Source organism: Apus apus, chromosome 21 (assembly GCF_020740795.1).
Source record: "Apus apus isolate bApuApu2 chromosome 21, bApuApu2.pri.cur, whole genome shotgun sequence".
In the NCBI taxonomy this organism is placed as follows: domain Eukaryota; kingdom Metazoa; phylum Chordata; class Aves; order Apodiformes; family Apodidae; genus Apus; species Apus apus.
In genome coordinates, this window is record NC_067302.1 from 4,929,423 (window position 1) to 4,947,028 (window position 17,606).

General features: G+C 55.1%; 1 protein-coding gene across 1 annotated transcript; it reads left to right on the plus strand.

The window, feature by feature from the left end:
* Window positions 1-6,222: 6,222 nt before the first annotated feature.
* HEYL (hes related family bHLH transcription factor with YRPW motif like) lies at window positions 6,223-16,212 on the plus strand. Its single transcript, XM_051638232.1, has 5 exons — window positions 6,223-6,643; window positions 10,141-10,207; window positions 10,672-10,755; window positions 11,271-11,352; window positions 12,854-16,212. Exons 1-5 carry the CDS (start codon window positions 6,564-6,566, stop codon window positions 13,519-13,521), a joined length of 981 nt encoding a protein of 326 aa, XP_051494192.1. The 5' UTR covers window positions 6,223-6,563; the 3' UTR covers window positions 13,522-16,212.
* The last annotated feature ends 1,394 nt before the right edge of the window (window positions 16,213-17,606 follow it).

The window sequence follows — 17,606 nt, forward strand, 5'->3', positions numbered from 1 at the left end:
TGAAGGAGGACCTTGTCCCTATCTCCCCACACATGTGAGTTCCTCCACAGTATTTTCTAGGCTGGCAAGACAGAAGAGAGCACATACTCCTGTGAGCACCATGTCTGGTAACAAGCCTGTTTCCACCTTCCCCTGCACTGACCCTGAGCCACCCACAAGGCTCACTGGAGCCTCACGGAAACCCCTGCAGCACCCGAGCTGCAGCGAGGAGCCACGGGGCTTTCAGGGGCTCCCTGGCAGCTCCAAGCACTGGGAGCCCAAGGCCATTCCTGCTCCATTTCCTTCCCTCTTTGCCTCCTGAGGCCGATCCAATTGGAGAAGAGTCTCCCGCTGCCTCCTCTCCCCATCCCTTCCCCATGCCATCTGTCCCCAGCACGGCGACAACTTCCCAGCTCTGTGCTGGTGGCGGTTTTTGGGGTTATTTTGTGTGTGCACCTCTTAGCTGGCTCTCTATTTTTAATCCTTCTGTCTCCGCAGGGACTCGGGGGTATCTTCCAAGCTGGATGTGATCATCAGGGATAGAGTTGGAATCTGTTGTGTGTTGCTGCACCAAGCCACATGCACACGGATGCGTTCACATGCCTACACGCACGCCAGCTGCCGTGCCAGACTGTCACTGTCCCCTGTTTGAGAAGAGAGACACCCTGTCGAGTAGGACCGGGCTGAGCACGGCACCTCGCACGCACATCATGTTATTACCCCAGACTAAGGAAGGTGATGCTGCAGCCAAGACAATCAGCAGCAATTAGCCCTGTTGGGAACTCGGCTTGAAATGCTGCAGAGGCTTTTCCGTGCGTGCCGATCGCTCCTCCTGCGCCCCTTTGGAAGTGGTGGGAGTTGGACATGCCAAACCACTGGTCATGTCTGAGCAAAACTTGGTGCCTTGTGTCATTTCCATGAGGCTGGGAGGGCTCGGGGGGATGTCTGTGAATGTTAAAGGCAGTTGTGTGCCCAAGCAGTGGAGGCACATGCTGTCATTACCTCTGCCATGCCATCTGGCCAGCAGCAATGCAGCTAGAACCAGGGCTGTGCGCAGAAGAGCATTTTACAACAGAAAGCAATTAACCGAATAAAGCCCTTTTTAAAATCCAGTAATTAAAACCAGTCCCTCCCCCTTGTTTTCCTTTTAAGCTGAAAGTTGCTGTTTACTCATTTGCTTTACAAAGTGTGCCTTGTTGTGGCTTCAGAAGAAATGAAAGTTTGAAGTGGTTAGAGAAGAAAGGCTTTGGGGCTGGTGCATTCCAGGCAGGGTGGAGGGGCAGGGGCTCTCCAGCCCGGCTTGTTTGTATTTGTTCTTGTCTACTCACAAGATCGCTAAACACACATTTAACAAGTGGTGAAACTGTCTACCAGCCTGATCTCTCCCAGGGTTCATGAGAAGAGGCCTGGCACATTAGCATTGCTGGGGGAAGGGGAGGGGGGGAACAGGCCTTTTGAAGCGTTGGTGTTGAGGGAGGGTAGGGCTCCTGGTTCAGGCCAAGTAGCAAACAAAGGCATTGTGTTCCCTGGAGCCCTGGGGACTGGCCCCAGGGGAAGGCCAGGGCCTCCCTTCACCACTGATGGGTTTTCCCATCCCAGCTCCTTTCTGTAGCAGAAGGGCATCTCTGTCCTTCCAAGTGCCCAGGGACAGGAGCGGTGCTGGCACCTCCAGGGTCAGCTGGAGCTGAGAGCCAAGGAGCCCACCACAGCACAGAGGGCCCTGCAAGCAGCCTGCCTCGTCCACATCATCCTCTCCAGATCCCAAACATGAGAGAGAAGCAGACCTGTATCCACAGACACTGTTTCTGGGCTTTCTGTATAGCCACAGGGGAGCCCTGACCTTGCTCTGGGCTCCTGGACAAGTCTGGCTGTCAGCAGGGCTGGTGCAACATTAATTGTCTCTCATCACTGCTTCTCAGTCAAGTGAGTGCCCAGTGCATTACCACCCCCATGGGTGGGGAAACTGAGGCACATCAAGGGCAGCTGGGACTAAAACACTGGCGTGGGCTGACTCCAGCTGTTGGGATGCAGGAAGGTGATCCTGTCCCTCACTGTCCTCTCCTGCTGACTGGGGGACACAGTGGCAGAGCCACCTTACATCTTGACATTCACAGCTGCAGGTCCCATCGCCCTGGCCGTGGGCTCCGGGGAGGGACAAGCACCTTCTTACAGTGCAGAAGCTCTTGCAGACAGGGCAGCACCTCCGTGGTGTCCCAGCAGGTGCAGCCTCGTGGAGCCACATCCCATGAGGTCTGCATGGATGCCCAAGCCTGGCCGCGGGGCAGGAGGGTGTGAGGACACAGCCAGCCAGGGCAGCGCTGGGTTTGGTTTCAGTTGGGTTTGGTTTCAATTGAGCCCCAAGCAGATCCAAGATCTTCCCCGTCCCTGCCTGGGGAAGGGTGAGGCCACAGGTTTGTGGGAAAATGTTTTTCCCTCCCCTGGACTGCCCCCAGCAGTCGGCTGGGCCGGCTCTGAATTGCGTGGGCTGGGGAAGTGGCGGGGGGGGGGGGTTAACAATTGTAGTGCCTCTGGCTTGGAGCAGAGCCACGGCAAACAATCCTCTCCTGGCTGCTCTCCAGATCTGACAAAACATGGAGGTGATATCGTATTCGTACCCAAATGCTTTCATCCCAAATCACCTCCCCAAAGCCTTGCATGATTCTCCCGTCTGTGATGAATCCCTCAGCTTAGCCACAGCACAAGACAGCTCATCCACAGCAGCCAGGAATCCTGTCCAGCATCCCTGCGAGGCCTCTGCTTTTGAAATTACAGCTGTGGATCTGGCAGCCAGTGGTGGGACCTGAGGTTAGGAGGTGATGTTGACTGAAGACGTGCGGACAGGGCATTCCAGGCATGCACGGGGTTAAATCAGAGGTGTCAGTTCACAGGGAGGTAACAGATACGTCCTGCTCTTTGCTGCCTCTGGCTTTCCAGAAGCCTTGCCCTCCCTCCCACATTCCAGCTGCTGCAGCTTTTCACAGCTGGCCACTCTGGGGACATTTCCCAGAGCTGAGCAGGAGGGAGGGGAGGGAGTGGCAGTGGTCCCAGCATGGGAGGGGAGGTGGGTGGCTGGGCTGACCATCCTTCCCCCCAGGGAACCTTGGGCTGGAGCCCTTCAGCCCCAGGAGAGGGCTGGCACGGGCAAACCTGGGCAATCCCAGGTTCCTGGCAGGGATCCACCCTCAGCCCTGGCCCGGAGAGTTTTTCCTGCTGTAGAGGAGGGACATCAATCTTTGCAGCTCACTTATTCCTTGGCTTCCAAAGCAGGGTAGCCAATTAGTGCTGGGTGTGATGAATGGCTTAGCCCTGTCCTCGTGACACCCACCCTCGGGAAACAGCTCCCACCACCTAGAAGCACATCCAGCTGTAGCGGGGGGGGGGGCTCTTGGCAGCCTCCAGAGCCCCAGAGGGTCTCACAGGGGTCCTGGGGACAGGGACTGTCACTGCAGCAATGCTTGCTGAGTTCCCAGAGACCGTGCCCTGAATGTTGGGCCAGGGTCAATCACTCAGGGCCTGGGGAGAGATTTCCTCTAAAAATTCCCTGGCTTGGCTGCAGCAAAGCCCGTAGCTGTGTGGGGAAGAGCAGCTGGGCTCTGGGCAGAGGTTGGTCACCCTCTGCACTGGGAGCCAGGCTTTGCCATCGTGAGAGTGTGTGCTGTGGGAAAGGCTTGCATGGGTGCTCGGTGGGAGGCAAGGAGGTGGGAGGAACCCCATTTCTGCACTTAAACCCCATCTCCCCTTCCCCACACCACCCTTTACCCGGGTAGTTCTGCCTGCTCTGTCCCACGAGACGTGGGTGGTGCTCCCTCAAACCCAGCTCCCCTTGCGTGCAGCTGAGCCCCTTTAATCCTTCCCTGTGGTCTCCACTGAGCTGACCTGTGAGGGGTCTCAGCCCCATCTTCTCTTTGGCTGCTCCAGGGCACAGCTAATCCTGGGGGGCTCAGATGGTCCTTGCAATCCCCTGGGCTCTCTGGGGGCGATTACAAACGACTCTCCAGGAGCACAGGCTGGAAAACGGATCCGATTACAAGAGAAGTGGGTTTCGGGGCCCCTGCTCTGTTCATAATGAAGTGTAATCCTAGAAAAACATGTTGCCAATTACACTTCAATTGAACCCAGATAATGATGCTTAGACAAGGCCCAGAAAAGACAGAGTCTGGACAGTGAATTCCTTTCTAATGGAGAAGAAAAGTGTTCCTCTGTGGCAGGTCTGGGCTCCACTTGGTTCAGGCTCCTCGTGATATGAGCAAGAGCCTGAAATAACCAATCTCTGGATCCCATTTAACTGGTTTTTATCAGTGGAAAGAGTATTAATCTCTCAAAAACACATGTTTATGGGAAGTTTAGCTTGGAGATGTATGTATTTTGAACTGAAATCACTTTGGAAAGGGAGGAGGAGTGGGTCTCAAAACTGCAAAAATAACACATTTCTAATTCTGATTCAAAGTAACTTTTATTTTTTAAATATAAGCTAATAACAGCTTGGTTTCTTGACCAGTTTTTATACTGAAGATTAAATCAAAACATCAAGATTCTAGAAACAAAGTGCTATAACCTAAAGCAAATATTTTATTCTTATTTTATTCTCCTTTTTTTGAGGGGGGGTTTACAAACGCTTCTGAGAATCAGCTTTCCACTCCAACACAGGGTGGCTAGTTCAGGTTGTTTTACTCTGGGAGAACAGGGTGGTTGAGCTTCAAGAAATGGTGACAAGTGGGGTGGGGGGGTCGAGCCGTGCTCAGCCCCTGTGTGCATGGGTGAGGGACACAGGGCTGGTGTTTGGCTTTTACAGGAGCAGCTCCCGAGGTGCTGGGGGATCACAGACACCCCGGGGGAGGCGGGTGCAGCACGGGTGAGCTGGCAGAGATGGCTGAGGCAGATTTGGAGCACCCGACCACGCAGTTGGGTGTCTCCTCCCACGGGACAAGGCTGGTGGGGTGGCTTGGCTGGCCCGAGTGGCGACGGGCTGTTATCACCACCACGGTCCTTGCCAAGGGCTTTGGGAAACCCACGTGTTGCCAGATCTCAGCTCTGATTATTTTTTATTTTTTATTCAAAGTGAAAGGCACGATTTTTGTACTGCGAACCTCCCTACTTCAGCTGTCTCCCTCCTCTCCTCTCTCTCTCCCACACACACATTTTTTTTTTCTTTCTGCCTCGGGGGATTTGAGCAGCGCGGGGCTCTGAACAGCAGCCTCCTACCTCCTTCCCGCAAGCTCAGGGAAAGCGAGATGCTCCCTAGATCCCGGGCTGCGGGTCAAAGTGTCCAGCACTACGGAATGAGACAAGAAAACAGCCTTTCATCCTAGCGCCGGGAAAAACCTAAAATTGGGCTTTGGTGGGGTTTGTTTTACAGGGTAGGTCTCAAATGCCCTGGCAGTGCCATGAGCTGGCACTGGAAGATGCTCCAAAGGAGGGTGGCAGGGAGCCGGGTTCCCGGGGGGACACGGGGGAGCAGGGAGCCGGATTCCCGGTGGGACACGGGGGGCAGGGAGCCGGATTCCCGGTGGGACACAGGCAGGCAGGGTGCCGGGTTCCCGGTGGGACACGGGGGGGGCAGGGAGCCGGGTTCCCGGTGGGACACGGGGGAGCAGGGAGCCAAGTTCCCGGGGGGACACGGGGGGGCAGGGAGCCGGGTTCCCGGTGGGACACGGGGGGGCAGGGAGCCAGGTTCCCGGTGGGACACGGGGGAGCAGGGAGCCGGATTCCCGGTGGGACACGGGCAGGCAGGGTGCCGGGGTGCTGAACCCATCCCGACGCTTCGGAGCGCGGGGCCATCGCTGCCCTCCCGGCCCTCGCCCGTGGCCACTGATCAATCCCAGGCGAGGGCCCTTTGAGCGGCGGCCTCAAAACCAGCGCCGCGTTTCAAGGAAGCTGGTTTCCATCTGAATCATAAGGCTCCAAAAAAGTGCCTGCGCCGCGCGGAGCCGGGCAGACATGTGTGTGCGTGTGGGGCTGGATGTTGATTTTTCCCTGAAACAACTCAAGGCTTTATCAGTCCCATCTCTTTCCCACGGTTTTCTGTTGCCAGTGAGGTCACTGGTCCCTTTAAACTGGGGCTGAGGCCAATGTGCAGCGGGTGGAAGGGGGGCCGTGGGGAGAAGAGGTGGGGGTTGGGGGGGGCATGAGACGGTTCACACAGACTGTTCCTTTTACAGGAAGACTTGGGATTTCGACCAGCGAGCGGGAGGAGGCGGAGGGGGGGGGGGGCGGGGGGGGGGAGGGTTGGGAGGGGGAGGCCTGGGAACCTGGGAGCGCCGGCGCGGCCGCGTAATCCGTCACTCCCGGGAGATGTCTCATTAACCCATTAACCAGGGAGGTTGGGGACGTGCTGGGAGGAGAGCGAAGGGAGAAGCCGGGGGTGTGAAAGGCAGAGCGCGGGCAGGGGAGGAGCCGTGCAGGCAGGCACTGGGGCCAGCTCCGCCGGGCAGCCCGGACACCGACAGCACTTCCCCGAGGACGGTGGGGAAGGGACAGCGGTGGCCTCCGGGGACCAGGCGTGGGGCAACCGAGCCGAGCCCACCCCACCGGATTCTCCCCCAGGGCCCCCGCGGGGACGCGGCCGCCCGGCACCGGCAGCGAGGATGAAGCGGCTGTGCGAGGAGAGCTCCTCCGACACCGAGTCGGATGGCACCATCGACGTGGGCCGGGAGGACGAGTACAGGTGAGGACGGACCCGTCCCATGGCGGTTTGGGGGTTCCTGGTGCCCAGGCTGGAGGGGGGTCCCCGGCAGCGGGCACGGCGCAGTTCCCTGCGAGCTCGTCGGGGCATGGGACGGAGGAACACCGGGCTCCTCGGGATTCACCTGGCTCCTCGCTAATTAACCCCTCGGGCTGGGTCACTCCGGTGTGCAAGTGTGGGCTGCTGCTGGTGTTAGGACCCGGCGAGGAGCCCCAGTCCGTAATACAGGGATTAAAGCCGTGTGAAGAGCTAATTGCACCCCAGAAAATGCCTCGTTAAAACCGGCGCAATTGCCTTCTCCTGCCCGCTGGGGAGAAGGGCAGCTCTGCTCCTCCTTAGCGGGAGCCCGGTGCTCGCAGGTCTCTGCACCCCGGGACAGGGCAGTGTCCCCCCCAGCAAAGGCACCCGGCAGCTGCCTGCCTGCCGCTGCACTCCCAGGGATCCCAGGACTCCCAGGGAATGTGGAAGAAACCAGGAGGTTTTGCATGAGAAACGCTTCTGCTCTGCCGATGCATTTGTCATGCACCAGCTGGGGCTTTGATCTGTGTGAAAGAGGGAGCCCGAGCAGGGTGGGCAGCCGACCCCGTTCTCGGGATGCAACCTCCAGTACCGCTCCATCCCATCACTGCTGAGCTGCTGTTTCGGCTCCGGGGCTTTGATGCTGGGTGAAACAGTGAGGTCAGGACTCCTGTGTGGTTCCTCAGCTATGTCCTCGGGTTTCACACCTCTGTCCCCGGGGCTGGGGCTCTGCTGGCAAAGGACATCCCCAGCCTGTGTCAGCCATCCAGGGCATGCTCGGGCTCTGAGCCTGCAGACGGTGCTGGAGATGAAGGAAGGGCTCTGCTATTTGTTTTTGCCCCAAAATCAGCTGCTTTGAACTCTTGTTCCATTAGCCAAGTGTTCCCTTCCCTCTGAGTCCAGCGAGGCCCCAGAGGAATGAATTCCCTTTTGCTGCTTGGGGTCCTGAGTGGAGAAGTCGCCCTGCCCTGTGCCAAGCTCAGCTTCTCATGGGACTAAATCAATGAGTCTGCTTCTCACTGATACAGTCACAGGCAGAGTTGGGCACGTCTGACACATGATGTCCTGCACAAATTCCTCAGCCCCTCACAGAGCTTCCAAGTACACCCATATTTAACCTACCTTCCCGCCACAGGTGAAATACATCCCACCTCTTTGTACCAGCACAGCCTGCTCAGTCTGTACTGCCCCAGTGGGTGAAAAGAGAGGAATTGCCATAATGTTTTATTTCAGAGAGCAGTAACTATGAATTTTTCATCTCTGTCTGGTGCTGCTAATATGTTTGTCTTGTCAAGCCAGTCGCAGGACTGGGCAGTGCTGTGATCTGGTGGTATTTGTATACCTGTATATCACTGCTCATGCCATGCAAACCTGCCAACAGAGCTGGTCCTGCCCTGACAAGTTCCCACCCCAAGTAACGCGGTCCCACATGGGACATGGGCAAAATGAAACACTTCCAGGCAGAGAGTGAGGTGGAGTGATGAGGGCAGAGGGAGGCAGCTGGGCTGGCTGGCTGGGCTTCCCAGCCCATTACCCATCGGTCGCGTGGTTTGGGCAAACCAGTTTCCCTGTGGAGCTGGGATGAGTCACGCCGGGTGTGAGGCTCGGTTCAGTGCGTGTAGCAAGTTTAGACTCTGGGGTCACTGCAGAAGTGCAAGATACTGCTTGGTTTGGTTTTGTTTTCTGTTATTGTTTTGAAAAAAAAAAAAAACACACACAAAAAAAGCAGCCCAAGTTATGCTGCGAATTATAAAATCGAGGAAAGAGCAAGGCAGAAATTTTAATCATCAGAGAAGATAGTTATGGTGCCTTTTATGTGGTTCGAATCTGTCAAACATATTAAAAAAAAAAAGTATTTTGCAGTAAGCTGGGTCTTTACATCCACATCTGGAGCTGTGGCTCACAAAGAGCGACACGTTCGGACAGCTCTGCAGCTCTTCAGAATTCACTCTTGGAGGCTCCTGGGGTGTGTGCTCCACATTCTGGCCCTGCCAGGCAAATCCAGTGCCCACCCCCTGCACGGATCACACCCCAGTGCCCCCGTTTTCACATCATACGTGCTCATTCTCTGTGCATTTATGTATATTGGCCACACGTGTTCCTGCTTGCAAAGCCAGCCAGCACCTATGCCCAGAGAAAGCCCACCCAGCAGACATTCAAATAGGGAACCTGTATGGAGATGAGCAGAGCCGTCGGTAGAAGAACGTGTTATTTTGTTTGCTTGTGGAAAAACCACTTCTGAAAGCTCCTCACTTGGACCTGACAAAATGTATTTTGAATGGGCTGAGTTTGGTCTAGTTTTTTGGCTTGCCGTGCAGACAGCACTGTCTCTGCAGAAATCTCTTTAATAGCCTGCTATTAAAACGCCCTGTTGAGCTGAAAAAATGTTTTGATTTGACAGGGTGAACCCAAATTGCCCTTTTCCAGGTTTGTAGGTCTCAGGTGGTCTCCGTGTCCCTCTGGAGCATGGTGCTGGCTGGGCTGCAGAGCTCTGTCTTTCCTGCATGTTACCATCCTTATGCCTGGTTTCCTAAGGCACAGGAACAGCCCCAAGCCAGTCCTGCTTTCCAGAGGGAGATCCCCCACTCCAGGGAGGTGGAAGGTGGCCCAACCTGCCTCCCCCAGCAGAGGGGTTTTGCTCCAGGGAGTTTCCCATGCCTGGTTATCTGTCCTTGCAGAGACTTCAACTCCATAGGGATTGAACTTTGCCTCCCTATGCCTGTCTAGTGCTGACCTTTGGTGTCTTTAGCCTTACCTGTCAGGGACAGGATGGTTTGTGGGACCTTTCTTCTTAGCCTGTCCCCTTGTGCCCCCTGTCCCCGGCTCTGCCTGGCAGCAGGCAGGGTCCCTGCTCTGTCACCTCCTGCCAGATGTTCCCCCTGCCTGGATCTTGGCCCTTCTCTGGTTCAGGGTGTCCGTGCATTCAGAATATCACAGCCCACTCCAAAACCCGTGGTTTGTGAAGTGAGCCTCCAGGAAGCCCTCAGAAACCCATCAGCCTCACCCCGAGGAGCAGCCAGCCCTGTGCTGCCGCCCTGAGTGGGAGCTGGGAGCCACGCTTGCAGCTCCCAGGGGCAAAGCCCTGCAGAGGGGGCAGGCTCAGACACGAGAGCCCGGAGGTTTGCACATGGAGGAAAAAAAACCAACAGGCCACGACTCCAAGAGTTCGGATCGCTGCTTTTCCAGCCCTCTGGAGATGCCAGCATAGGCTGAGATCAAAGGAGATGTGAGGCTGGTAGAGGATGGGCAGTTTGGCGCAGGAATTTGTCACAGGCTGGGAGAGAGTGGGATTCATGTCTCTGCTTGGCTCCCTGTCCCCAATTCCTGAGCTCTGTGTTGTGGGTAAAAATGAGATGGGAACCACAGAAGACATTATTCAGCAGATGGCAGACGTGTGTAAAGCATATGTGCAACAGAAGTTTCTCTCCAGCAAGAAACCATTCCCTCTTCTTCCTTTCCAGCCATGTTTCCAGGTCTGTGTCTCCCACTACAACCTCTCAGATCCAAGCCAGGAAGAAGCGGAGAGGGGTGAGTCTCATTTGTGTTGACCAGGGTGGTTGTGCTGTATCTTCCTGGAGGGGTCAGGCGGGTTGCAGCTGTGTGCCAGGGCTCCCCAGGACATCCCCTGTGTGTGGAGAGGGGCCGTGGGCACATCCTTATCATGGGGACACAGTGCAAAATCCACTTCACACCATTCCCTGCAGAACTCTCCCTGCAGCCAACTGGAAGGTTTTTTTGCAGAGGTCTGGCCTCAAATCTGGCAGAAAGGGGTGTGGGGATAAGGGTGGAGAAAAGCAATCTCACCTGGGCTTATCACACCAGTCCATTAATGCTTCTTTTGCTCAGCTTTTGCACCCAAAACATTTACTTGTATGGCCCCCTTCAAAGTGCCTCTCTCAACCTGCCACGGCTGTAAACAAGGGCTTGAAACCCATGAACTGTTGCCATAAAATGACTGTGGATTCTTCTCCTCCCTTGGAAATCTCCCACAGATCATTGAGAAGCGGCGCCGGGACCGTATCAACAGCAGCCTCTCCGAGCTGCGGCGCCTGGTGCCCACCGCCTTCGAGAAGCAGGTCTGTGTGTCCCTGCTTCCCAACCCCTCTTCCCATGCGGGCTGTGTCCCACCCCCGTTCCCAGCCCTCCTCCTGCGCAGGCTGCAGTTCAGCAGCGTGAGGGTAGAGGCCTCGGAATGACCGAGTCTGGAGCGTTGCTCTGTCTTTCTTATCACCATCACTTCAGGGAGTAAGTAGGTGGTGAAACTGGGTGGTAAAACAATATTAATACATATTCAGGAGCCCTAGGGAGGATAAATTCAATCCATAAAGTGTTTTCTAGATACGAAGATGCACAAAAATGGGGATTTTTCAATTTGCACTGGGGGGATCTTGGGAAGGAGCTCCCTTTTCTACTCACTTAATGTAAAAACCAGAGCCCTGGATGGATGCCCTGTTCCCACCTGAGCACTCCTGGGCCTCAGGAAGGTTTTGAGGAGAAGGTCGTTGGGAAAAGCCCAGCTCCTGTGAGGCACAAAACTCTAGACCATTAAATGATGAACTGCTCTTTTTCCTCCTGCTCCCAACACACATAGGGCTCTTCCAAGCTGGAGAAGGCAGAAATTCTACAGATGACAGTGGATCATTTAAAAATGCTTCACGCCACTGGAGGAACAGGTAAGAACTGCTCCTGTAAGCATATGGGTGAGGTGGAGGTGGAAAACCTGGAAGGAAAATTCCCCATCAGCCTCATGAACCAGCAGTATCCTGGTGCTGGTGTGCCTTGCTGACACCAGCCAGCACCAAAATGAACACTGCTCTGCCTGCTTCCCAAGGGAGAGATTTTTGAGGGAGGGCAGAGGGACGTTTCCTGCCTTGTTGTTTTTCTTCTGTCTAACATATGGGTCAGCATCCCATGGATACATTTGGAAGACTGGGGGATATGTGGGACAGCAAGTCCCAAGAACCCAGAGGGACAGCACCACTGCTGCTGTCACACACCCTGCTAAGAGCTGCCCAGGCAGAGACGTGCTGAATCCTGCTCAGAAATGGAGCCTCCTTCCAGAAAAAAAAACCTATATTAAACCCTTTACCTCGTCCCTGGGATACATTTCCTGCAGAGGCTGAATTCTGCTTGGGGACTCTGCAAATAAACAAGGCCTTTTTTTTTTTCCTTTCTGTTCTTTTTTTTTTTTTTTTTTTTTGGTTTCTTGGTTGTTATAAGAAGAGAGAGGGAGCCCTGTGCAAGATTCAACAAAGGTCTTATTTGTACTGAGACCTCAGTACAGACCCTCTGTCCTGTTCCAGTTAACAGGATGGAGATCACAGCTCCAGTAAAGAAGCCTCTGGCTTGCTTACCACCCATTTTTGGCTTGCTGGGGACATTGCTGGCATCCAGGCTTTGGTTCAGAGCTGTAACTTGGTCTGGAACATTTGTTTAGATATTCAGTTTGACTGCACTGCAACAAAGGGCTGTATTGTCACGAGACCCCGTCAAGCAAAGTGGTCCAGTGAGTCGCTGTGCTGTGACATTCTCTGCTTTATTGCTTCTTGTCTCATGAAGCTGCAAGGAGGGAGCAGAAGCCTAAAAATCAGCTGTCAGTTGCATTTTATCTTGTTGATTTTTGTGGCTTTGAGCTTTCTCGGCTCAACGGTTTTGGTTCTGCCACTGCCCTGTGTCCTTGAGGCAGACATCAGTTTAAATGAAATCTAAAGATTGGGACCAGGCAGATGACAATGGTGTTCAGCTGTGGATTGAGGAGACACAGTGTCCCCTTGCTCTGCAAGCTTGGGGATGGTCCATTTTGCAAAGAGAGGGACCCAGTTCCCACCTGGTCCACAGTCGTGTCTCCAACAGTGAAAACTGACAGAGTCCAGTAGGAAAAAATCCTTCCTGAGCATGGTTAATGAAACCTCTTACTCATCTCCCACACTGGAGTAAGTGGCTTCATGACCTGGCAGTTTTATCCCAGTGAGATAACTGCAGATGCTGTTCCCATGCACGCAAACATCCAGTCCTTTTGGACACCCACTTGGCTTCAGGAATCTGCTTCAGGAATATCACACGGCAGCAAAGTGCCTCAAGTGAAATACACAGTGCGTTAGAGAGGGTAGTGAAATCCAAGCACATTCCTGAGCTCTGCAGGGACTTCCTGTCACCCCTGTCCTCTCCTTACAGGCTTCTTAGATGCTCGAGCTCTGGCTGTGGATTACAGGAGTATTGGCTTCCGCGAATGTCTCACTGAAGTTGTCAGGTACCTGGGCATCCTCGAGGGCCAAAATGCTGCTGACCCCATCCGGCTGCGACTCCTCTCCCACCTGAATAATTACGTGGCTGAAATGGAGCCTTCGCCTGTGGCCACTTCCCTCCTGCCCATCCAGACGTGGCCGTGGTCCTTCCTCCACAGCGCTGCCGGCCCCGTGCAGATCCCCCGGAGGGAGGCTGCTCCAGCTCCGGTTGTTTTGACTGCATCTTCCCTGGCTTACCCAAGCCCTGCTGTCAGGCCAGCCCCACTCCGCCGCGTTCCCAGCGACATGCTGCCGTCCCGCCGGAGCTTCCTGGCCAGCAGGATGGGCTCTTCCAGCCGGAGGGCCCGAGGCGCAGGCTCCTCTGCAGCCGTGGCAGCCGTGCCCAGGATGCCGTCACCAGCGGGGGTCTTGAGGGAAGGTTCATCCAAGAGCAGCCAGATCACCACGTTCCTCTTCTCACCAGCCGCAGCCGGTGTCCCTGTTCCTCCGGCTTACACGGCACCTCCCGCCTTGGGCGCTGCCGCGCAGGGACCCGGGATCAGGGTTGGGACATCCAGGATCTGCCGCTCCTGGGCGACTGAAATCGGGGCTTTTTGACCCTTCCCTCCCCTTCGGAGACAGGAATTCTTCAGCACTCGTTGCCCGCAGGCCTAAGAACAAACTCAGCTGAAAAGGCATCTTTCCTGCTTTGCAGAAGCCAAGGATCCATCAAGAAAATTCTCCTCACTCTTCCCTCCTCCTCGCGCCGCCCTCCTTGCCCACCATCACACGTCCTCTCCCCCGTGATGCCTGCAAACATAAATCACATCCAATTTGATGCACTTGTCTGCACGTGGCCATACCCCAGACCCTTCTGGCTACGAGGGAGGGGGCACACGCAGATCCCAACCCTGCCCCTCCTCCAGCAAACCCCTCTGCGGAGCCCAGCATCGCTCTCCTTTGGAAAACAGCCAGTCTTGAAATACTGACTTATTTCCTTGGGGACTCAAGAGCTGCCAGACAGAGACCTGCTGATGCTGGTTCCCTGTGATGTGTTCCCAAGCTGCAGCACTGAATTTTGGTGTGGTGGGAATGGATCCAGCTTGCCCCCCTCCCCAGCACTGCTGGCACCCGGCAAGGCAGGCTAGAGCCCCCCCAGCTCCCTCAGCAAACTGGCTGCCTGCTAATCCCCCTGCTTTCCTCGCTGCATTACCAGCTTTACCCACTTCTGTGCCCTTAAGGTGGAATGAGGCAACAGCTCAGCAGAGCTGGTTCCCACAGCCCAGCTGAAGTCCTGCCGTGTCCGCGGGGCCTGTGCCGGGTCCCTGCACAAACCCTGCTGGAGCAGCTGGCCGGGCTGCCTGGGTGGAGGGGGATTTCTGCAGCCCCTGCTCCACACCGAGGTGTGAAGAGGCCAGACAGAGGATTTCAAAGGGATGTCTGTCATGGAGGGGAAGGCTCTGACAGCCAGAGTGAGAAGAAAAGGCCTTTCCTTCTGCCAGTCTCCCTGCTGGAGCCGTCTCCTCCATCCCCTGCTGAACAGTCGTGCCTGCAAAGGGGGCAAATGGGTCAGACCAGCCTGCAATTGAAGTGCCTCCCTTGTTCTGTCTTAGCCCTGCATCCCTCACCCTCTCCTCCCACAATGTCTCTGGTTTCTTTCTTCAGCACCATGTTTTGGTCTCACGTTGCTCATCCCTCTCCCTGGGCTGGGACCAAAAACCACTGAGGTCTCACCGCAGACCTTGGCAAGCTCTGGATCTGCACTTGTCCTGGTTCCCAAAAGCCTCTTCTGCCTTGGCCTATGTGTTCCTAGATAACTGCCACAGCAGATAGGCCTCTGCTTCTCCACTGTCCTCCTCTCTTCTCTGGGCAGAAAGGAACAGAAATCTGAAGCTCTTGAGCCCCCCTGCTCCTGTGCCACGTCCCTAACCCCCACGGTGGCCAAGGCAGGGTCTCCCAGGGCTCCCCCTCGTCTGAACAACCCCTGCTCCCTGCATCTGTGCCTTGACTTACTGGGATACACATGCAGAATAGCCTGGACCCAGTTGCATGCCCACCCCAAGGAGTCTTGCCCACCTCTGCAGCACTGTGACAGGAAAAAAGTGTGGAAAGGTCAGTGCAAAGAAAGGTAAAAAAGAGGGAGAAGATTTCCCTTGAATGGGAGAGGCTCTTCCCATGCCTCAGGTCAAAGGCGCAGCTGGTTAGACCGTGTGGATGAGCTGGTGTTTGCATCCCTACAGATCCTATCTGCCATCTGCATCTCCACGTATGTATCTGATGCTGTTTTGGAAGCGAGTCCCTTCCGGTTGTTTTGATGAACGTCATGGCACTTAACATGCAGAAATGCCTTCGCTACTTCTCCTCACCCTTGTCCCCAAGTGCCACGATCAGCCAGGAACACCATCTTCCCTTTTAATCAAGTCAGAGGGGGTCCTCATGGCCCCTGGTTGTTCTGCAGCTGGTCAGCACGCTAGAGCTCACAGCAAGTAGCCCGGCCTCACTTGACACTGTGCAGAGCTGTTAGATTCACAAGCTGTGACATCCAGCAAAGGTGTCAAATAAAGTCTTTTGAACCCCTGTCCTGGCTGTGGAATGTAGCGTTAATGTGAATCTGTTCTGCTTGTCCAGCCTGCTTGGACAACTGCTAGTTTTGCAGCAGGTGAGCTTTTATTCCTGAAAAGCCTCAAAACGGGTAAGATGTAGCTTGTAAAGTAACATCCCTGCTGGTTGTTTTATAGCTGCCCTTCCTGGTAACCTCTGGTCCCATGACTTTTTACTTTGTAAACCACCAGGCGAGTCAAAATCAGGCAGACAGTCAGCAAGGCTTGCCCTGAGACTGGCAGGACATCCATGGCATGAGAACAAACCATTTCATTTAGCTACCAGCGTCCACAAAAATGTCAGGGAACAAACAGGGTCCAGCAGAGCTTTGCAGCCAGACTCTGAGGGCTCGCCTCGGTCTCCTGACCCTTTGCAAGCAGGACCAGAATAACCCCTGCTGCTTCTTGCTGTCGGGAAACACTTTGGAATAAACAAAGAGCCACAGCTGAGAGCTTGTCTCTGTTCTGGGGAAAAGGACCAATAAATGATTCCTGCTCGTGAAAGATGCTGGGAGAATTTTCTGGGGAATGGTGGGAATTCAACTTCCTTTCCCATAACTCCTCCTCGCTCCAAAATGCCTTTCAAAACCGCCAATAAATCCCTGCCTTGAGTGCTGTGTTGGGAATTGCTGGAAGGGAGCAACTGCAGCTGTGATGGAGTAACACAGCATCCGTCTGGAAGTGGAGGGAAACTTCAGGAGCAATAATAGGGCTATTGATGAGGGGTTGTCCTGCTGGTGCCTGGGCTGCCCCGACCTGGCTGGAGGCCGTGGTGGGAGCTCAGTGCCCTGGTGTGGCCTGGGCACCAGGGAGAGGAACCAAATCACCCCCTGTGGGAGGCAGGCACACAAACCAGCCCCGTGGGCGACAGTGGGAAAACAAAACAGAGACAGTGGAAAAAAACCCACTTCCTGATCCCTGCAGATCAAGCCAGAGCGGGTGGGAGGGCATCAGTTCAGGCCTGTGGGGTTTTCTGCCCACAGCAAGACTGTGATTAGAGCAGTAGCCTGGGTCTTCATTGTTTTCCCCTTGGCTTTTCTTTAGCCTAAACGTCCTCTGTAACACATCCTGAGAACTTTTGATCTACCCTGTAGGGGAAATCCCCAAACTCCTGGTGTACTCTCTTCATCCTTGTTCTTCAGGCAAAAGAAGCACAAGGAAGAGGCCCATGGGAAGGTGTGGGCACATGGTTGTGTTAAACACCCTGTCCCACACCAGCCCAGCCAGCGAGGCTGGAAGGACACAGGGTCCTGATGAAGGAGCCTTTGCTTGCTTCTTGGAGGGGACAAGGCCACCTCCGGGCTGCGGGAGGTCTGCTGTGCAGCAGGTGCTCTAGCAGCCAGCTCTCCTAAATTCCTCTGCATGAAAAATGTTCCTTATCTCAGTTCTGCTGTTGCCTGCCCAAGGTGAAAAATGCTCTCCCCTCCCGCGGGTCTGCAATCCCGGCCTGCCCTCTGCTGGTAAAATCCCAAACCGAAGGAGGAGAATTCCTACACCAGGGTCAACATTCGGCTGAAAACTTGCCATGGGTGTTGAGCAATTCATTATCTTTTCTGATGACCATCAGCGACTGAGACACAGACATACGGTAGCAGAGTGGCTTAGGAGGTTTCTAGGTGATGGATCTCACACCAGTGCCATCGATGGGGATGGACTGGAGAGATTAGCAGATGTAACCTTTGCTCCAGGCACTGCTGAAGGTCTTGAGAGGGTGAGCTGGGAGGATCCTGGCCATCCTTGGTCACCAGGAGCAGCTGTTGAGGGTACCTGGGGAAGTTTTGGGCCCTTGTGGGCAGAAGGTACGTCCAGCCCATCAGCTTGTGTCAGGAGTGAAAGGGACCAAGGAGGACAGAGGACTGGAATTGTCTGCTGGGTGTCCCCTGGGAGGGGACACAACTGTCAATAAATATGTTTCAAATGAGAGTCCTTCTCAGCAGCTGCTTGCAGCCAACGGGTGTTCTCTGTGGAAGCACGTTCTTGGAGCTCTGCTTTTGACTTGAAGAGCAGGAACTGCTCCGAACTCCAACCCCCCAAAAAAACCCACACGAGCTCAAAACCCCACACCTCTGAGGGGTTTTGCTGTGTGTCCCTGCTTCACCCTAC